This window comes from Ahaetulla prasina, chromosome 12 (genome assembly GCF_028640845.1).
Source record: "Ahaetulla prasina isolate Xishuangbanna chromosome 12, ASM2864084v1, whole genome shotgun sequence".
Lineage (NCBI taxonomy): Eukaryota > Metazoa > Chordata > Lepidosauria > Squamata > Colubridae > Ahaetulla > Ahaetulla prasina.
This window is the reverse complement of record NC_080550.1, coordinates 29,352,812-29,374,749: the sequence shown is the minus strand read 5'-3', so window position 1 is coordinate 29,374,749 and position 21,938 is coordinate 29,352,812. Positions and strand designations below refer to the sequence as shown.

The 21,938-nt window shown below is 44.5% G+C and overlaps 2 protein-coding genes across 4 annotated transcripts in view; one reads left to right on the top strand and one right to left on the bottom strand.

The window, feature by feature from the left end:
* Positions 1–4,106: 4,106 nt before the first annotated feature.
* TMEM170A (transmembrane protein 170A) lies at positions 4,107–12,112 on the bottom strand. 2 transcript variants are annotated; one of them, XM_058155246.1, is made up of 3 exons: positions 11,465–12,112; positions 7,091–7,261; positions 4,107–6,906 (listed from the first exon to the last, which is right to left on the bottom strand). In XM_058155246.1, exons 1-3 carry the CDS (start codon positions 11,595–11,597, stop codon positions 6,776–6,778), a joined length of 435 nt encoding a protein of 144 aa, XP_058011229.1. In that variant the 5' UTR covers positions 11,598–12,112; the 3' UTR covers positions 4,107–6,775. The 2 variants fall into 2 exon arrangements, with proteins under 2 accessions (XP_058011229.1, XP_058011230.1); XM_058155247.1 differs by having other exon boundaries at positions 7,091–7,198; positions 11,465–11,961.
* CFDP1 (craniofacial development protein 1) overlaps positions 12,059–21,938 on the top strand; it is a 35,796-nt gene continuing 25,916 nt past the window's right edge. The window contains exons 1-3 of one of the 2 annotated variants that reach the window (XM_058155244.1): positions 12,059–12,270; positions 14,851–14,974; positions 16,338–16,566. In XM_058155244.1, coding sequence (XP_058011227.1) covers positions 12,216–12,270; positions 14,851–14,974; positions 16,338–16,566 — 408 coding nt within the window. In that variant the 5' untranslated portion in view covers positions 12,059–12,215. The remainder of the gene's footprint in view (positions 12,271–14,850; positions 14,975–16,337; positions 16,567–21,938) is intronic. The other variant, XM_058155245.1, reaches the window with a different exon arrangement.

The following is a 21,938-nucleotide window of genomic DNA, read 5'->3' as shown; positions in this document are numbered from 1 at the left end:
TGACCGTATTTTATCGTGTTTGCTGGAAGCCAGCATTTACATCTGTTTTCCAGAAAAATCTAGCCCAGAACCCTTTTTTTTTTGATCACAGAAAAGGACATAAAATTGGGTGCGGTATTTTATACTGGCCACCAGATTAATTAAGAGTGAAGAAATTTCCACACAATGATATAACTTCAAGAGAAACCTGATCTTTGCTGCTTCTTGTTTTTTTAAACTGTTCACATTGCAGTGCAAGCTGATCTCTTGAAATGACTGTTTAATGTTGCTAGTCCTTTGAAAAGCTCCCTTTGTGTGTTTATATATCATAACTCTACCAGCTGCATAAGATGCATTATTAATAAGCACCATGTTAACACATGGTTACAAAGAGCAGATCTAAACAGCAACCAATTAGCAGGTTAAATAATGCAGACGCCAGTCTTTAAACATGAATTATTGACTTGTCACTTTTTTCCTCGTTTTCTTTAAATATTTTTGTTTCTAATACTTCTAAGTATCTCTGAAGTTAAATTTTTAATTTAATCTTAATTGCAACTTGGTTAACTGTGTATAAGAAAAATCAAAGTGTTGGAATTCTTTGCTTTTCTTTCTTTCTTTCTATGCCTGACTGGGAAAAGACTAGATTGTTTCAGAGTAACAGAGAGATGCAACATTTGCACTTTCCTTTGGAATCAAGATTCAAAACATTCACATTCTCGGATAAATATGCTAACGGATCTCCTATAAACTTTTAAATATTTTTCTTGGCAAAATGAGTTTCTACATATTCTGATGAACCTAGTTACTTCGATAAAGCGGTTAGTGGTATTTCAAATGCAAAAGGTTGAGAATCAGGGCTTTATGCTTCCTAGGAACAGCATGGAAGACTGCAGGGCTGAATGTCTGCATCACATTTGACCACTTTGTACGTAGCTTACTCATCCCTGCCTTCACAGAGGACTATTCGTGTACCTAACATGTTTATATTGTGCGTATGATTCTTTTCTATTGGAATAGAATTATTATGGTCTCTGAGCAGAATTCTAAACAAAAACACATTAAAAACAAAAACAAAGCATTACAATTGGTGGTGGGTGCATGAATAGGAAATCAAAAGTCTATCTAATTTCATAGGCAGTCTATAAGAAAACTAGCTGGACATCCGTGCTTCGCTATGAAACTCTGATTGGGCGTGATAACTTGACACTTAAAGCCTGAAATGTAATGTAGAATGTGTAACTCCGTAGCATCAAAGCATGTTAATATAAGGCAACTGGCAGTTGGAACAGTGGGGGAGTAGAATGTCCCAGCCCACAGGCCGGATGAGTCACGCGCTGGCCATGCCCACACCCGGTTTAGCGAAGGGGTAACATCAGAGAGGGTTAATATAAGGCAACTGGCAGTTGGAACAGAGTTCTTTTCAGATGGGGAGGGGGCTTAGAAGTCTAGCTCCTTAGCATCAGAGCATGTTAATATAATACTGTGTACGAAATACTAATGATCTGGTGGTCATTTTGACAAATCCTTTTCAAGAGAACGTACATGCCAAATTTCAAATTTGTAGACTTTACCGTTCTGGATATTTCGTGATGAGTGAGTGGTATTTGGCTTTTATATACATAGATATAGCTACATTCAAGAAAGCTGCATTATTTTGATTTTATAACTATACATAAAATAGATCAGAACTTCCTAGATGTTTGTCATCATTTTGTACTTTATAATTTAGGGAAAATTATTATTTTGTTACTGTATGCAGGATATAAGGGGAAAAAATCACAGCTCCTGTTTTTGGGGAATTCTTTTTATGCTTCCCTTTTGGAATTCATTCAGCATTTCACCTATATTGTTTCATGACCTCTGATTTTTTGAATTTATAAATAAGAACCAAGTGCAAAAATATTAGTCTCAATTTAGAGAATGTTTCTAATAATAATCAACAGCAGAGTACGATATTTATCTTCACGGCATAGTGCAATCTTTTTTTTCTTACGTTCATATTGTCTGGGAGACATGCAATACCAAGATGGGGATTCTCTGGAAACAACCCAGGCTGAAGCAGCATAAGTTATAAAAAAACAGTGGAAATAACAAAATAGCAGGAGAATGGAGCAGCAGTTCAGGAGAATGAAAAGCAAATTCCATCCCCAAATAGCCCATCTAATATTCCAGATTATATTCTGCAATCATTGTTGCAATTTAAAAAATTACAGGGTTCATATGCCAGGAGAGGAGGAAATAATGCCATACAGGCATATTTCAGACATCATTTTCCAGTATTTGAGGGGCTACCACAAAGGGGAGGGAGTCAACTTATTCTTCAAAGCATCAGAAGGCCAGACAAGGAGCAATGGATGGAAACTAAACAAGGAGGAAACTAAATCTGGAATTAAGAAAAGTCCTAATAGTGAGAACAATTAACCAGTGGAACAATTTGCCTTCAGAAGTTGTGGGTGATCCATCACTGGAGGCTTTTAAGAAGAGATTGGACAGCCATTTGTCTAAAATGGTGTAGACTCTCCTGCTCGAGCAGGGGATTGGACTAGATGATCTTCAAGGTCCCTTCCAACTCAGATATTCTATGTCTACTGATGTTACAAAAGCAGGATCATAATTTGGATCCCCAGTCATTCAGCTTCTCTTAGAATCCTAGTTAGTGGTTCAGTCGACTAACAGTTCATTTAGTGGCCGTTCGAAGTCACAACAGCCCTGAAAAAAGTGACTTATGACCAGTTTTCACACAACTGTTTCAGCATCCCCATGGTCACATGATCAAAATTCAGGTGTTTGGCAACTGGTTCATATTTATGACCATCTCTGTGTCCCGGGGTCATGGGATCACCTTTTGCAACCTTCTGACAAGCAAAGTCAATGGGGAAGCCAGATTCACTTAACTGTTACTAATTTAACACCTGCAGTGATTCACTTAACAACTCTGGCAAGAACTGTTGTAAAATGGGGCAAAACCCACTTAACAAATGTCTCACTTAACAACATAAATGTTGGGCTCAATTGTGGTCATAAATCAAGGACTACCTGTAATCGGCTTTATATTTACAATATAAATAGCCCCAAGCATATATTAACCCAAGAAAGAAAAAAGCACGCACTACGGTAATTAAAAATTATTTTTTTTCCATATTACTATTGCTGTATTGGCCAGCACAAAGCAAGTAATCCTTGCCAGGACCAAAAATTCCACCTATTCTTGGAGAAAATTCCTTTCCAACCTCCAAAGTGCCAATCATTGTCACCTTGGATCAGCTGGCAGGTGCTGTTAAGTGAAGAGTTCACCATGGAACATGGGGGAAATCCTGAACTTTAACCAAACCATCGGCAACTGTTTCAACGCCTACCCTCAAAACGACGCTATAGAGCACTGCACACCAGAACAGTTCTTTCCCGAAGGCCATCACTCTGCTAAACAAATAATTCCCTCAACAATGTCAAACTATTTACTAAATCTGCACTATTAATCTTCTCATCATTCTCATCACCCATCTCCTTCCACTTATGACTGTATGACTGTAACTTTGTTGCTGGTAATCCTTATGATTTATATTATTATATTGATATATTGACCATCATTTGTGTTGTAAGTGTTGTATCTTGATGAAGGTATCTTTTATTTTATGTACACTGAGAGCATATGCACCAAGACAAATTCCTTGTGTGTCCAATCACACTTGGCCGATAAAAAATTCTATTCTATTCTCATCTGATTTTGGCTGGACTCCCAAGTTAACTTTAAAAACGAAAACAAAAACCCCAAAGATAGCAGACAATTTTGGAAATGTTGCCAAGGAAACTGGAGTTATCCGAGGTGAGCTTGACTTTAAAAACATGCACTTATTTTTTCCCCAAAACATTCATTAGATACTCGTGGTACGTTTATCTTTTTAATCTTCTAAGCTTTTTATAACTCCCCCTTTTTGAAATAAATTGTGCTTGTGCTGATACAAGTGTTGGCCAACAATGTCAGTCAGGAGTGTCCAATTTTGGGCAATTTTAAGACTTGTAGATTTCAACTCCCAGAAGTCCCCGGCCAGCAGGAAACCACGTTCTTCTAAAATCAATCCCAACCCCCAACCCCACAGCCCCAAATCATGAGATATAAAGCACTCTTTGTTTAGAAGACTTAGCTGGGATTTTATTAGCTAAAATACCAATGTTAGAATCAGAAATGTCAATAGAAAAATAAAAACCGGTATTGGGAGATTTATTCTCCCCCTGTACAAAGATTGGTTTGCATTTGTTTCAGGGATCAGTGGCATGCAAACGCTGTGGGCATTTGCCAACAAGACAACAGGTGCACCTCTGGCAGGTGTGCGAAGGAAAAATTTGCTGCAAGGAAGGAGTCCATCAGCCCTGCCTTTAAACCCAGTTTGTGGGAGGCTCCTAACAAACCTCTCCACCGTTGTACGAAGAGAGAGAGGGGGGGAGAGAGACTCTCCTTCTCCATTGCAAGTCAATGTGTTCGTAAATGTAGATATTTGGTAAAGGCAGTGAATGGAACAGCCAATCCTGTTCTTAGCATTTGGATGAGTCTGAGTGGGCTTTCACTCTTTATTTTTTTCAAGTTTCACCAAGCTCCCTGCTGCTGGGTAATAATGAGATTGCAGATTTAATTCTTCCTGACTTGGTTGATCCTTTCATGCTCACTAAAGCTAGGATTCCAACCACCAAGGGCAAACAATCAAGTGAATTCAGGAGGCTGAGGGAAAAAGACAGTTTTTACCTCCTCAAGCATCTGGCTCAAGAAGGAAGTTAGAAAGGCCTGGCAAAACTAAAGTGAAAGTATAAAATAAGAGAGCTAAGAGAGCAATTTGCCAAAGGAAGGACGATCATAGAGGTGGGGTGATCACATTCAACCAGTTCTGGAACACATCAAAAGTGACAAGTGTTTGAAAGATCACAATTTTTTTTCTGACATTCTGGCCACTTAATCACGACCCATACATTAAAAATGAGAACAATCACACATTTTAAGTCTTTACTGTTTAAAATGTATTGATGGGCAAGCTTGCGAGAGCAGTAAGATGCACTTAAATTAGGGGAGGGGGCACAGTGAGTGGGAATATGGCAAAGCAGGGTGAGCCCCATCACCTGTGAGCCAAGGCAAGCTTCCCTGGGCTGTGTTAAGCCTCCTATGTCAAGATACAAACCACGTTTTTGGCATGTGTCCTTTCGTAAAATGGAGGGGAAAAGCTCACACACACCTCATATTTGACCAGGTCAATTGAGGGAATCCTTCACAGTGATAAAAATGGGGGAGGGGGAATGCTTGCAGGTAGCCTGCCTGTGGTCCACAGCACTTATTTCTTTTTTTTTAAAAAAAGGATTAATCGAGCTCAGAGAAAATTGGGTTTCAGAAGACACCCCGATAATCATCCAGGAGGCTTCACAAGCATTGAGATGGGGAGAAGTGGGGTGCAGAGACAGGACCTTTTGGGGAGAGAGAGAGGGATGGTGTCAAATTCCTGATAAATGAGGCAGTCTAACCATGTATGTCCCATCTGAGTCCTAAAGGACATGTCCTCCCTCCCTCAGTCCCAGCAAATGAATCCTCTCATGCTCTTGGGGTAAATATACTGGGATCTGCCTCCGTGAGGCAGACTGGTGAGCTCCTGGGCAACAGTGCATGGCTGCCACTGAGAAAGGGCACTGGTGGGTTGCAAAACTGATCCCAGGAGGGTGGGCAACATTGCGCCCAGGCACTTGTGAGGTCCCCAAAGCAATCCGAGCCTCTTGCCTGCAGGGAATGGAGGATTCCTAGACAAGCATATCCAAAAGTGCAGCCACTTCTTCCTTCTTTCCTTCCTTCCTTCGAATCCAGCCAGCAATCAATTGTACAATTTCCCACAGTTTCTCTGGGAGTCCACCAGAAGCGAATTAAGAGAGAGCCTCCCAGGTTTCAAAATGCGTTTCCGGGCCTTGCCTCCACTCCTCTGCCCCCTGCAGTAAAACCACCTGCCAGCAAAATTACATTTTAAATATGTCCTGTGCGCTTGAGGTAGCAGTAAAGAATTTTCTTTCTTGGACTCAGCACTAATAGGGAGGCCGAACGCTTCCCATCGGAGGGGGCAGGTTGATGCGGCTGCTCGGGCTGCCTCCCCTTCCCATTTTCCCCTAGGAAAAGCTTCAAACCATCAGGGTGAAGCATCCCCTCCCCCGTAGAAACCCCACTCAGGTAACAGAATGGTTACCCCGTTCTTTTTTCTTCTCTGGAGTCAAATCGGCATCACTCCCACAACCTAAATCAGATAACCATACTTTAAAAAAAAGAAAAACAGAAACGCTCAGGTTGGCACTTGAGGTTACAAAAATGTCACAACTTATGAACACAGAATCAGTTTTCGTTTGAGACCTGGCGCCTGAACACTCGTTCACCAACAGCAGTGAGTACGAACATTTCCACATTTCCTTGTAGGTCATTCTTCTTATTCTTAGCCCGAGGACAATCCCTCCAACAATATCACAATGCGGACATTGAAAGCAGCCAAGTCAGTGATGATGATGATGATGATGATGATGATGCGTAGAAGGATCTACCACTCTCTTGACTGGCTGGCTGACCTTAGATGAGGGAGGTCCTTCAGGGAGACCCCTTGCCTCAATCCAGGGCAAGGTTTCTTCTCAACAAGTCAACCTCAAGTTAAGCGAAGCTGTTGCAAAGCTCTCTTTCTTTCAAAAAGGTATTGCACGTAACTATTTTGTGGTCTTTCTCACACTTTTGAAGCTCCTGTTCCGTGATTCTCTAGCGGTGGTCTTCCAGGACCAAGGGGGGAAGGGGCTAAAGAGTAGCCAAAATCCGTAAGAAGGAAATCATCACCACGCAGAAGGTCTGTCCCACTCCCCAAGTCAGAGCCTCAAAGGGGATCATCTTCTTCCCAGCAGCTCGGTAGACGCCGGCAATTGCAGCACCTGTACAGGAAAGGGGGGGCGGGAGAAAGAATATATTCACTGGCCTGACACATACCTTTGGGGTATTTCTCCCCAAATACAGGTAGTTCTTGACGTATGATCATAATGGGGGACATGTAAACCAGACCTTTCCCCTGCTAGGATCCAGAACTCTACCCAACAAATCCTGCCAGAATCAACCTACTTGTTAAGGTCCCGGCAGCTAACGGCCCAACGAGGCCCATCAGGAAGATGCTCACTGGCATGAACCTGCCATATCGGTGCCTCCGGAGAGTGAAAAGAGACAGTAGTCCTGCAGGAATGTGGAAGAAGAGAGACGATACCAGTGCCCACAGGAAGACTCCATACCACATCTCTGCAGTTGGGAGAGGAGGGAAGAAGAGCTCAGAAGGACAACCTTGGAATGACTTTCACCAATAACCTTCCAGTGCAGGGGTCTCCAACCTTGGCAACTTTAAGACTTGTGGATTTCAACTCCCAAAGAACTCTGGGAGTTGAAGTCCACAAGTCTTAAAGTTGCCAAGGTTGGAGACCCCTGCTCCAGTGGTTGCTTTCCCCATAGCAAAGATCAAGCCATTTCTCCAAAGTGGCAACATAATTAGCTTTTCTTAGGTGGACCCTCCAACAGTTTGAAACTGACAGAAGAACCGGGAATTCCAGAAGGTGAAGCTTCCAGATGGAGGAGATTTGTTCTGGAGGGTATTCCACATTCCAGTCAGGTTAGACCAGTGTCTCTCAATCTTGGCAAATTCAAGATGCGTTCAACTTCAACTCCCAGAATTCCCCAACCAGCATTAACTGCCCTTTGCAACATCCTGTGGTCACTTTATTGCATTTTATGCTTTTTGGCAAAAGCAGAAGCAATAGCAAACCATGGGCTCACTTAACCATTGCTGCATTTGCTTAATGATCGCTGCAAAAAAAGCTGTAAAATTGGGTCAGTAGCAGGCTCCATTAAGCTCATATGTTAAGAACTACCTGTACGTCTTTCCTGGTACCTCACTTTTAGTGAGCCACTTTGGTGTACAGGTATTCCTCAGTTTAACACTGGTCATTGGGACTGAAATTTCCATCAGTAAGCAATGGCAAACCTGGCAGGCTCAGGGACCATCATTAAGCAGAGCTTGTGGAGTGAGGAAGTAGCTGACTTCCTGCCGGCTTTCCACAGTGTCAATGGGGAAGCTGGCAGGAAGCAGCAAGTCCTCTGTGGACAGGTCAGAGGCTGCTACAGCCCAACCTGGAGGCTGCTGGGGTGAAAAGTGGGAGGGTGTCAGGACTGTCATTCAGCTACATTATGCATTCCTTGCTGTCAGCCTGCCATGGGGAAGGGGGAAAGATCGGCAGGGTGGGATAGGGGGAGGGTCAGCATGATGAAACAAAACTATGCATCACGCCTTGTGGATCACTGACCCTTCCAAGGTCACACGAAGGAATGCAAAACCATCCAGCCTGCGAAGACAGGGACCGTTACCCATACAATTTGTTAGCACCTAATTGGACACATGGTGGGGTGTTGGATGGGAACAAGGGAAAAGTTAACCATATTCTTTGGGTGTGAAAACCCCAGATCCAGCTTTGCCTCTTCTGTAACCACTTGCCTTAAGTAGACTTAAAACTTTATTGCAATTTTGAATGTACACTAATCAGCATACATTAAAAACGAAATTTTGAAGGTGATGGTAAATGGGGACATGACAGAGAACTTTGATATTAAAAAAGGTACCAGACAGGGATGTCCACTGTCCCCTCTGCTATTTATACTAATTCTGGAAGTGTTAGCCAGAAATATTCAACAAGATGAAGAAATAAAAGGAATGGAAATAAAAAAAGAGAAATAGAAGCTACATGTGTTTGCAGATGGCTTGGTCTTTATATTAGAAGACCTATCAGAAACTGGACCAAAGTTAATCAGAAAGATAGAAGAATATGGGGAAAGTTGCAGGACTGAAAATGACAAGACAAAGATTTTAGTTAAAAATCTCAGATACACAAAAGAGTATTGATGGAAAGAATTGATATATAGATAGTTTAAAAAGTGAAGTACCTAGGAATACAGTTAACAGCAAAATGTGCAACAATTAAAGAGGACAATTATATGAAACTGATGCAACAAATTAAACTAGTTTTTGGAGAAATAGAAAGATCTGCAACTGTCATTAACAGGAAAAATAGCTACTAGAAAAATGAATATTTTACGAAGACTATTATATTTATTCTAAACAATTCCAATAAAATTGGGGAAAAATATTTTGAAGAACTAAATAAAATAATATTAAGATATATTTGGCTAGGGAAAAAAGCAAGAATAGGTTTGAATATGTTGCAAGACTCCAAAAAAGAAGGGGATTTGGGCTGCCAGATTGGGAATTGTACTACCAGGCCTCAATATTTACGTGGCTGAAAGAATGCATCTATTTGAGGCATAAAATACTATTAACTTTAGAAGGACATGACCTTTAACTAGGTTGGTATACTTTTTTATGGTATGGGAAGAATAAGATACATAGTTACTTTCAAAGACGTTATTAGATATTATTAGAGATGCACTGTTACTAGTATGGCTTAAAATTAAAGAACAACAGTACTTGAAAATACCAGTCGGGCTTTCCACAATGGAAGCATTGATACATCCTAATATTATTAATATGAAAAAAATTGTAAGATATAAAAATATTTTGAATGAAAAAGGAGGATTAAAAACCAAGCAGGAACTTAGTAGTCAAGGAATGGACACTGCATGGTGGCCACAAATGCAGATACAATCTCGATATGAGAAAGATGCTAAAATCTATGGTTTTATACATTGTATGACACAGAGAAACAACACAGTCTAGTTCGGATGTATACATGTATATGGCGAGAAAAACAAATCTTGCGAGTTTACCAGACGAATGGCTGTTCCAGAATCTGGCAGTCCTGCTAGAAATACTTCTTGGAAATAGTAAAATGTACCTTTGGCTAACCATGGGTACAATCTTTCTTTTCTAACTGACCGAGTTGGGACGGTGGACAAGAGGGCTGAAATATACTAATAGATTGCAGCTATTTTCTCAGTCCCCTTCGTCCACTATCAGATATGTCTGCTCTTTTATCCAACTCAAAAGAACCTTAACTAACTATATCTACAGCTGTAATTTTGCTAGCGAGAGTTGGAAGCGGTGCTCAGTTCAAACTATGATCTACATTTCTCATTGATGTTTGATTAATGATGTGATATTATATATAACTCTTCCTTCCAAATAGGAGCCAACCAATAGTATCTGAGATAGGAAAACCTGAAGTATGATGAGTATTTGTGTAGTATTGTGTAGTGCATGAGTATTTGTGAGCACAGCACAAAACATCATGGCCTGTCCCCTGATACCACTAGACGAGATTGCTAAGGCTCGCTGCCTTAGAAGAGTGAGGAAAATTCTCAGTGATCCCTGGTCACTTCTTTATCCTCCTGCCATCGAGAAGGAGATAGAAAAGCATAGCCAGCCGCACAAACAGGCTGAAGAACAGTTTTAATCCATGGGCTGAGTGAGAAATAACTATAACAACATAGTACCATTGCGGGGCTGGCTTGATGTACAATAAATCCACAAGGTGCAATAGGATTGTTAGCAGGATTCACTGGGATAAGGGCTTTCTGTCTTTCACTGTGAGTTGTATTGTGTTGGAGGGGGGATGCACGAAGGGAGGCTCAGCCAATCTCATAGTACACATGTTGCACTCTGACAATAAAGGTTTGAACTGAATTGAAAACCTGAAGTATGTTCATGGCACCTAATGTCGGGCTATCAAAAATGCTTAAGACCTTGTTTCCCGGAAGCCTTGGCAGGGCTCCAGGAAGGTTGGACAGGTGGCAGCAGCAGCTGCCTCCAGGAGGGCCAGGCAGGTGAGCCCAGGAGGAGGGCAAAGGCCAGCTGTGGGGGCGGGGCAGTGCAGGATGGCCAAATGGGCAGAAATGGGGAGGCAGGAGAAGGAGAAATGGAAGCAGTTGTAAATGCTGTTTCTGAAAACTGCCCCCCCACCCCACCCCCAAAACAAGACACCGAAAACCTCAGATAAGGTTTGATGTTACCTGGTTTAGATTGTGGGAGTGATGCCAATTTGACTCCAGAGAACAAAAAAGAACGGAGTAGCCGTTCTGTGTTACCTGAGTGGGGCAGGGGTCTGTCTCCAACCTTAGCCACTTTAAGCCTGGAGGACTTCAACTCCCAGAATTCCCTGCCCAGCTGCCAACTTCAAGGCAAGGGGGACCTCAACTGCCAGAAAGCAAAGCTGGCTGGGGAATTCTGGGAGTTGAAGTCCTCCAGGCTTAAAGTGGCTAAGGTTGGAGGCTCCTGCTCTGGGGCCCTCCAGACTCCAACACCCATGATTCCCCGCGGAGGGGGATGGTCAGTTTCCTCCCACCCTTCGGCAGGAAAGACACCCGCCCCCCCCCGCGACGGTCTGGGCCTTTCCCCCCCTCCCCCTGCAGGTACGAGCCGAGGACCAGGTGAGTCTCCAGAGGCTCCGGGCAACCGGGAGGGGATGGTGGGCGGTGTCGTATCCCCAGCCAGGGAGCTCCTACCTGTGAAGTGGCAGAGGGCGGCGGCGCAGGCGGGGCTGGTGGCGTTGCCCAGCCGCGGGATCAAGCGGAGGCTCAGGATCTGCTGCAAGAGGCCGCCGGAGTCGGGCGGAGACGCCCCGCCGCCTTCCGCCATCCCGCCGCCTCAGCCGCGGCATCCCGTTGCCGAAGCCAGAGAGGAAAGCGCCCAGAGCGGCGCCACACGCACTTCCGGTAAGGGCCGCTTTCCGCCTGCTACGGCCGCTCTAGGATCGCGGCGCTCTGCGGTTTAAAAAAATAACTTCTTTTTCCATCCTTCCCTTTGAAAACTACACTACCCAGAAGCCCATTCTTCCCGTTGAAAGAAGGATGCCGGGAGCTGTTAATTCACCGACGGCTGGAAGGTCACCCGCAATACGTTCGTTACCCCGCAAAGGCCCGCGAAGCTCTCGTAGCCTTTGCCATCCGAATCTTTCCAGGCTTTCTGGACCTCAAGTAGCCCAACTTCTTCTTTTGCAGCGCCTTTTTTTCCTTGACCGGTCTTTCTTGCGAGTCCGGGCGTAATTATCGCCGAATACGTACGCCTGGATCGGTCAAATACTAAAAACGTTCAAATAATCAACTCTTCCCGTTCACCAAAGGCGCAGAAAGGTCTTCCGCAGGCTTGTGCTGTAGGGCCCGGAATTACTTCCGGGAGAAAGGATCTGGGGGCGTGTACTTCCGGGTTGTCGCCTCGGGGCGTGATCTGTAAGATCGGAGTCGCGCCGGAAGAGCCATGTCCGATTCGGAGGATTTTTCGTCGGAGGAGGACGAGGATTACCTGCCCTCAGGTGGGGACTCCCGGCCTCGGAGAGAGCGCGTCGCTACCCGCGGGCAGGCGGTTTGGGCACGCGGCGCAGGATGGCGAAGCCTCCGGGTCAAGGCCTGTCCGGAGGCTCCCAACATCCGGGCTACGCGCTGAGGGTGTCACGTGACATCGGCCCGGCAACGCTTCTGATGGGCGATTCCAACGCGGGTTGCTGGAGGAGGGGGGAACACGGGATGGCCCAGGGATGTACCACCCTAACCGTTTCTGCTCGCCTGATTGCAGGCCGGCACCGCTTTTCATCGGCTGCATGAAATAATAGATCCGCGTGTCTCGGAAACTTTAAAGCCGGGAGACTTCGACTCCCAGAATTCCCTGCGCAGCAAACTATAAAGTCGGCAAGCTTTCCTGGGCATGGAATTCTGGGAGTTGAAGTCACCCTTGCCTTAATAATAATAATAATAATTTAATTTTTATACCGCCCTTCTCCCGAAGGACTCAGGGCGGTGAACAGGCAGATAAAATAATGCAATATATTACAATAAAAACACTCTTTAAAAAACTTATTCAATGGCCTAAAATTTAAAATACAATACAAAATATAAAATAAACCCCACTAAAATCCATATTTAAAAAAACCCCGTTTAAGCCAGTCCTGCTCGAAAGAATAGATGTGTCTTCAGCTCGCGGCGAAAGGTCCGGAGGTCAGGAAGTTGTCGAAGTCCTGGGGGAAGCTCATTCCAGAGGGTAGGTGCCCCCACAGAGAAGGCTCTCCCCCGGGGGGTCGCCAGCCTGCACTGTTTGGCTGACGGCACCCTGAGGAGACCCTCTCTATGAGAGCGTACCGGCCGGTGGGAGGCATGTGGTGGCAGAAGGCGGTCCCGAAGGTATCCCGGTCCTATGCCATGGAGCGCTTTAAAGGTGGTAACCAGCACCTTGAAGTGCACTCGGAAAACCACAGGTAGCCAGGGCAGCCTGTGCAGGATCGGTGTTATATGGGAGCCACGAGTGGCTCCCTCTATCACCCGCGCGGCTGCATTCTGAACCAACTGAAGTCTCCGGGTGCACCTCAAGGGGAGCCCCATGTAGAGAGCATTGCAGTAGTCCAGGCGAGAAGTGACGAGGGCATGAGTGACCGTGCATAAGGCATCCCGGTCTAGAAAGGGGCGCAACTGGCGGACCAGGCGAACCTGGTAAAAAGCTCTCCTGGAGATGGTCGCCACGTGATCTTCAAAGGACAACCGTCCATCCAGGAGAACACCCAGATTGCGCACCCTCTCCATTGGGGCCAATGATTCGCCTCCAACTTAAAGCTGCCAAGTTTGAAAACCCCTGGTGTAGTCTTTGCAGGAACTGCTGGCTCCCTTCCCTTCTAAGTGCCCTGGAAAGGTAAAAGTTCCCTGCAGCCAGACTTCTGGCGATGCTGCTTGCTTTGGGATGGGATGGAGATTTCCCAGACCTTCCTTCTGACTGCAGAGCTTTTCTTTGGGGGTTTCCTGGTGGTCTCCCATCCAAGATAAAACAGCCTATTTTCACAGGATCAACCCTAGCTTTGCTCCCAATGTGAATCCTAAAGCAGGAGACGGAGCCTTCATTGGATTTTCTTTTGGCAGCTTTTTATTAGTGATGTTATGAATTGGGACTCCTGAATAGAAAGTCTCTGTACTCAGTGTTTTTACTTATTTTATTTGTAGTGCTCTGGTGTTTGTACAGTTCTCCCATTTCACTCTTTATCCTGAACTGTAATCTTAGGAGGTGCATTTCTTTCTTGGCAATTGCATTTCTTGGGCAATTGAAGAATTTTCTGCTATCTTAAACTGAGTCCAATGGGGATTTTTTGGTGCAATCTGCCTAGCATGGTGTTTTTCATGCTGGCTGGGAAATTCTGGGATTTCAAGTCCACACATCTTCAAGCACCCAAGGTTAAGAAACACTGTTTTGTAATTAGAATAATGGAAAGAGCTGTTCTATATGAAAGCACTTTTTTTAAAAAAAATTATCCAATCTTTTTAAATAAATAATTCAAGGCAGCAAGCATTCCTAATATTCCTTGCTCCACTTATTTTGCCCCCAACAGCAACCTTGTGAAATGGGTTGGACTGAGCTGGACTGGCTTTCATGCTAAGGCAGGACTACAACTCACCTGGTGAGTCTCCTGGTGATTGGCTCAAAGTCACCCAGGCAGCTGTCATGCCTAAGGTGCAACTAGAACTCCAAGGCCCCTGGTTTCTAGGCACCCCACTAGACCAATGAGAGCCATGGTTCTTGAGGGTGGCATGGAGTCACAAGCAGCTACTTCTCAAGACCGAGGCTGGCGACGTACTTTCTTATTGCTGCTGTTTTCATATTTTTAAATCAACAGGATGGAGAAAGAAACCAAGAAACGGGGTTTTTTTTTTCAAATTTTGCAGCACCCCCGCTGGCCCTGCGTATCTCCGGTTTGCCGAAAGATAGATGAAGGATAAAAGCTTCGTTGGTGGATTCTTTTTCAGCTTTCCCTCCAATGAGAGTGCTCCCTTTTTGCTCAGGCTTGGCTGCTTGGGTAACACACAGTCCCCCCACCTTCCTAGTGACAACCTGTACCTTTTGGGTTGTGTTGATGCAGGGGAAGAATACAGTGAAGATGATGTCAGTGAGCTGATAAAAGAAGAAGAAGAAGTAGAGGAGCAGAAGCAGCAGCCGCCAGACTGGAAGAAATGCAAAAAGGACGCTAAAGGAATCGCACCTCGGTAAGCATAAGAGGGAATTTGCATAAGAGGAAAAGAAAGACAAGAATATATTGTTTTGCTTCCTTTTTGAGATTCTGTCTAAAACTGTATTTTTTCAATGAGGTGTTTTATTTGTAGAAAGTGATTTTTTTTTGTTTACATTTATACCCCGCCCTTCTCCGAAGACTCAGGGCGGCTTATAAGGCAATAGTCTCATTCTATTTGTATATTTTTTTACAAAGTCAACTTATTGCCCCCCCAACAATCTGGGTCCTCATTTTACCTACCTTATAAAGGATGGAAGGCTGAGTCAACCTTGGGCTGGGCTCGAACCTGCAGTAATTGCAGGCTCTGTGTTTTTAATAACAGGCTTCTCTATTGCCTGAGCTATCCCGGCCCCGGTGATGAATAAGGAGAGCAGTTTCATCGAAAGAGATGAAGAGCTGTGTGAAGACTCGCATCAATTCTGGTCAAGCTTGGGATTAGCTTTGAGATAGGCCTGTTATCTCTTTGGGATTAGTATAAACCAGGGTTTCCTAACCTTGGCCACTTTAAGACATGCAGACTTCAACTCCCAGAATTCCCCAGCCAGCATGAATAGCACTATATTCAGCATGTTTAGCTGAGGAATTCTGGGAGTTAAAGTAGCCCATGTACAGGTAGTCCTCAATTTATAACACTTCACTTAGTGACCATTCAAAGTTACAAGGGCACTGAAACAAGTGACTTATAACCGTTTTTCACACTTACAGCCATACCAGCGTCCCCATAGGCACATGAACAAAATTCAGATGCTTGGCAAAACTGTCTCATATTTATGATGGTTGCAGTGTCCCAGCGTCACGTGATCCCCTTTTGAGATCCTTCTGACAAGCAAGATTCATTTAACAACTGGGTTACCAACTTGACAACTGGAGTGATTCACTTAACAACTGTGGCAAGAAAGGTTGTAAATTAAAACAAAATTCACTTAACAAATGTCTCACTTAGTAACCCAAATTTTGGGCTCAATTGTAGTCATAAGTCGAGGTCTACCTATATAAACCCAGGTATAAACTAATTGTCTTAGCCCATATTTCAAAAATTGTTTCCTTTTCTTGCCCGTATAAAATGCCAATAGTGCCTTACCTGTTGCCCTTTCTACTTAACACCAGATTGCTCACAGGCACAAGGTGTGTCCACAGGATGTTGTTAAAAAAAATCAACATGGCGACCACAAGGAGTGGCACCTCAGTTGTGCTGTTCTCGCAGCCATCTTCACTTTTTTTAGCCAAACCCTGCAGTCGCTTCTGGTTGTTTCCCAGGACTCCCAAATAATCTTTGCCACCATTTTAGGTTCTTGAATGGTAATTTATTTGCCGATAACGATAGACTTTTTCCCTAGGAAAAGAAAGAAACAAGGCAGGCTTTTCTTAGACGTGGCTGAAGGAGAATCTTCGAAAGACAATAAAAGCGACGAGGACAGTGAACCGGGAGAAAGTCATAACACGCATATAAACGAAAACGAGGAAAGAAAAAAGGAGGAGGCATTGTGGGCCAGCTTTCTCAGTGATGTTGGCCAGAAACCCAAAGTCATTTCTGCAGAACCAGCTCCCTGCAACCAGAAACACACGGTAAGGAGAAAATTGCCATTCAGACAGCGCTGTTTGAAACAAAAAGGAAAATTTCCATTACGGTTTGTTCAATTATGTATCTCCTTGCTCCAAAGAATATGACTGGATTTCAACAAATCTTTAATCAAAGGTCTCCGAAATCATCCGAACTACAATAAGCTGTATTTCTGTCCATGTATGTTGACGTTACCCCTTCACCATCATAATCAGAAGGTTAGTTTAGTTTAAAAGGATGTTAACTCAAAATAGAGACCTTTGTGGATGATAAAAGGGTTAACAATAAAAGGATTTAAGGCTATATGAAATTATATGAATGAAAATAATGTAATTCAGTTGAAATGGTGTCTTTTCATCTCCCATAGAAAGATTCTTGCTAGGATTCTGGCAAGTCCTTAGTCAACTCCTGAATGATATTTTAACCATTGCTACATGGATAGTATAGGTAGCCCTCGACTTACAACAATTAATTTAGTGACACTGAATTAGTTCAAAGGCACTGAAAAAAAGTCTTATGACAGTTTTTCACACTTTTTTTTAAATTTGAATTTATATCCCGCCCTTCTCCGAAGACTCAGGGCGGCTTACATTGTGTTAAGCAATAGTCTTCATCCATTTGTATATACAAATATTTATATACAAAGTCAACTTATTGCCCCCCAACAATCTGGGTCCTCATTTTACCTACCTTATAAAGGATGGAAGGCTGAGTCAACCTTGGGCCTGGTGGGACTTGAACTTGCAGTAATTGCAAGCAGCTGTGTTAATAACAGACAGACTTAGTCTGCTGAGCCACCAGAGGCCCTTAAGACTGTTGCAGCACCCCTATGGTCGCATGATCAAAATTGAGATTGATAGTAACTGGTTCATACTTATGACGGTTGCAGCGTCCGGGTCACTTCTGCAAACTTCTGACAAGCAAAGTCAAGGGGGAATCCAGATTCACTTAACAACCATGTTATTAACCTAACAACTGAAGTAATTCACTTAACAACTCCGGCAAGAAAGCTTGTAAAATGGGGCAAAACTCATTTAACCAATGTTTCATATAGCAACATAAATCTTGGGCTCAATTGTCATAACTCGAGGACTTATCTGTATTGTCCTACTTAGGCTTGGCTTGGTTTTTGATTGCATCAGTCATTTCCAAATACGAGGGCCATGCAGATAAATTTCGTGTACTATTTTTAAGGGACTCTAAGCCTCAGGTGGCCATTTTTTTTACCAAGTCACATAATTGCACAAACATTTTAACATGCTGTTTTATTGTCACTTTTTTTCCCTTTCCCTAAAAACTAGCAATAACAATAGCACTTAAACTTATAGACAGCTTCACAGTGCTTTACAGCCCACTCTAAACAGTTTTCAGAGTCAGCCTCTTGCCCCCAACCATCTGGCTCCTCATTTTACCGACCTCGGAAGGACAGAAGGCTAAGTCAACCTGGAGCCTGGTGAGATTCAATCTGCCAAACTGCTGGCAGCCGGTGATCAGCAGAAGTAGCCTGCAGTACTGCACTCTAACCACTGCACCACCGTAGCTCTTTAATACAAAAAATATTAATTGTTATATTAAATTGTTCTCTTTTTAATTGTATTTTTTTTAATAATAAAAGGCTGATCAAAGACCATAATAAAAATATGTAATTTGATTTGTGAATGAAGATATAATGTAGTTAATTTCCCCTAGAAAGATTATAGGAATAAATATGAGAACTAGAGTTCTGACAAGCCATTAGTGCATTCCTGAATGGTATTTTAAGCACCACTGCATTGAGAGTATTGTCCTAATTAGGTTAATTGGCTTAAAAAGATCTGCACTTGTATATTCTCACAACATGATAAATTTGGTACTAACCATGAATTGTTTGGCCATGAAGTATAGCCAATTGTTCCAGCACTTTGAGGTGAATTCTGGGTAATGGCCTTAGCAGTGAATGCCTTACAAAACTTGCTTTATTCCCTTCCCTTTATTTGAATTGATGGTTTTCTTAAACCCATCATGGCTTCCATCAGGATCACATCTATTGTGGATGCAGGAGAAGGGGAGACAGCTAAATCTCTCCTGATTTCATAGCCACACTAGCTGTTTGCTCTAGTCGGGTGGGCTTCCAAAATTTTAGCAAGAAGTTCTCTGCCCAGTTGCTGGGTGGGCATGGCCTAGTCGGCCTCCTGCACCACGGTGGGGTGTGTGTGTCATTTTTGCCCTCCCCGGGCTCCTGAGGCTTTCCTCGAGCCTCCAATAGGGCAAAAACAGCTTCCCCAGGCTCCAGAGGCCCTCTCAAGGCAGGAAACGGGCCTGTTTCCGGCCTTCCCGTACTTCCGGTAGACCCATTTTTCTCCTTCCCCGAGCCTCTGTGTGCACCCTGCACTTACCCGCATCCAAAATGGGTGGGGTGGGCAGGGCCAGCCAGGAGTGGGATTTGGGGGTTCTTCGAACTGCACAGAATCTTAGCTCTGAGAACCCCCAGCAGCCCACCCCCGGCTCTAATCTATGATAACGTTTGTTTAGAATTTGGATTAATGGCTTCCCGTATGGTCGTAAAGAAACTATTAAACCCTATGGAGCTGGGCAAGATGAATGAAACTAGTACTAAAGAGAATCCAGAAGGTATCCTGGAATCTCGGACACTGCAAAGAGAACTTCCAGCCCTCATTTAGAGGCATAGAATCAAGATCACGTGATGTCTTAGTGCCACTTTACAAAACCTAGTAAGGCCATATCTGGAATACTGCAACCAATTTGGTCACCATACTACAAAAAAGCTGTTGGGACTTTGGAAAAAGTTCAGAGAAGAGTAACTAAGATGATGAAAGGCCTGGAGACTAAACCATATGAAGAATGGCTGCCGTTTTGGGTCTGGCTAGTCTAAAGAAAAGAAGAATTAGGGGCAACATGATAGCAGTATTCCTTCTATTTGCGGGGCTGCCACAAAGAAGAGGGGCTCACATCAACCTATTCTCCAAAGCATGTGAAGGCAGGACAAGAAACGATGGAAACTAACCAAAGAGAGAAGCAACCTGCAATTAAGGAGAAACTTTCTAACTATGTGGACAATTAACCAGTGGAACAGCTTCCCACCATTTTACAGTCGTTTTGCCAAAATCTGGCATTTTACTTCTGGTTTTCAGCAAAACCAGCCCATAGGAAGCCACTATTTCACTTAATGGCCACAGCTTACACTTTATGACCGCTGGGGGGAAAAAAGATTGCAAAATCAGATCGGTCACATGGATGATCCAGTTTATTATTATTATTATTATTATTATTATTTATTAAATTTTTATACCGCCCTTCTCCCGAAGGACTCAGGGCGGTGTACAGCCAAAGGTAAAACACAAAATATATACAATTAAAACAACATTTAAAACATAGCAGATTATAAAAGGCTGATAATTAAAAATTTAGATTTTAAAATTTTAAAATATTAGCAAAACCCCAAATTTAAAATCCAACACTATTATGCCAGTCCCGCTTGAATAAGTGTGTTTTGAGCTCACAACGGAACGTCCGAAGATCAGGCACTTGACGTAGGCCAGGGGGGAGTTCATTCCAGAGCGTCGATTCTCCAACAGAGAAGGCCCTACTCCTGGTGGCCGCCAGCCGACACTGTTTGGCGGACGGCACCCTGAGGAGACCCTCTCTGTGAGAGCGTACGGGTCGGTGGGAGGCAAAGGCTAACAGCAGGCGGTCTCGTAAGTACCCGGGTCCTAAGCCATGGAGCGCTTTAAAGGTGGTAACCAAGATCTTGAAGCGCACCCGAAAAACCACAGGAAGCCAGTGCAGACTACGGAGTAGTGATGTTACGTGGGAGCCATGAGCGGCTCCCGTTACTACTACTACTATTCTGGACTAACTGTAGCCTCCGGGTGCACCTCAAGGGCAGCCCCATGTAGAGAGCATTGCAGTAATCCAACCTAGATGTAACCAGAGTGTGAGTGACCGTGCATAAGGCATTCCGGTCAAGGAAGGCGAACCAAGCGAACTTGGTGAAAGGCCCTCCTGGAGACGGCTGCCAGATGTTCATCAAAGGACAGCCGTCCATCCAGGAGGACGCCCAAGTTGTGAACCACCTCCTTTGGGGCCACTAACTCGCCCCCGACAGTCAGCTGTGGATGCAGCTGACTGTACCGGGGTGCCGGCATCCACAGCCACTCCGTCTTGGAGGGATTGAGCTTGAGTCTGTTTCTCCCCATCCAGACCCGTACAGCCTCCAAACACCGGGACAGCACTTCGACCGCTTCGTTGGGGTGGTCCGGGGTGGAAAAGTACAGCTGAGTATCATCAGCGTACAGATGATAACTCACCCCGAAACCACTGATGACCTCGCCCAGTGGCTTCATATAGATGTTGAACAGGGTAGGCGAGAGAATCGACCCCTGGGGCACCCCACAAGTGAGGCGCCTCGAGGATGACCTCTGCCCCCCTGTCAACACCGTCTGCAACCGGTCAGAGAGATAGGAGGAGAACCACCGATAAACGGTGCCCCCCACTCCCAATCCCTCCAACCGGCGCAGCAGGATACCATGGTTGATGGTATCAAAAGCTGCTGAGAGATCTAATAGGACCAAGGCAGAGGAACAACCCCTGGCCCTGGCCCTCCAGAGGTCATCCACCAATGTGACCAAAGCCGTCTCCATGCTATAACCGGGTTGGAAGCCGGACTGGAACGGGTCTAGATAGACAGCTTCCTCCAGGTGCCGAGGGAGCTGCCATGCAACCACACTCTCTACAACCTTCGCCACAAAGCGAAGGTTGGAGACTGGACGATAATTTCCCAAAATAGCTGGGTCCAGGGAAGGCTTCTTGAGGAGAGGTCTCACCACCGCCTCTTTCAAGGCGGCGGGGAAAACCCCTTCCACCAAAGAAGCATTTATAATCCCCTGGAGCCAGCCTCGTGTCACTTCCTGAGCAGCCAGCACTAACCAGGAAGGACACGGGTCCAGTAAACATGTAGTTGCATGTAACCTCCCCAGCAACCTGTCCACGTCCTCGAGAGCCACAGAATCAAACTCATCCCAAATAACCTCAACAAGACGCGACTCTGTCATCTCGGTTGGATCATCGCAATCTTGGTCCAAACTATCCCGAAGTTGAACGATTTTATCGTATAGATAACTGTTAAACTCCTCAGCTCGTCCCTGTAAGGGGTCATCCCGTCCCCCTTGATGAAGAAGGGAACGGGTCACCCAAAACAAGGCGGCCGGGCGGTTATCTGCCGATGCAACGAGGGTGGAAACGTAGGAACGTTTCGCCTCCCTCATTGCCACTAGGTAGGTCTTAGTATAAGACCTCACTAGTGTCCGATCAGCCTCGGAACGGCTAGACCTCCAAGTACTCTCTAGGCGTCTTCTCCAGCGTTTCATCTCTCTCAGCT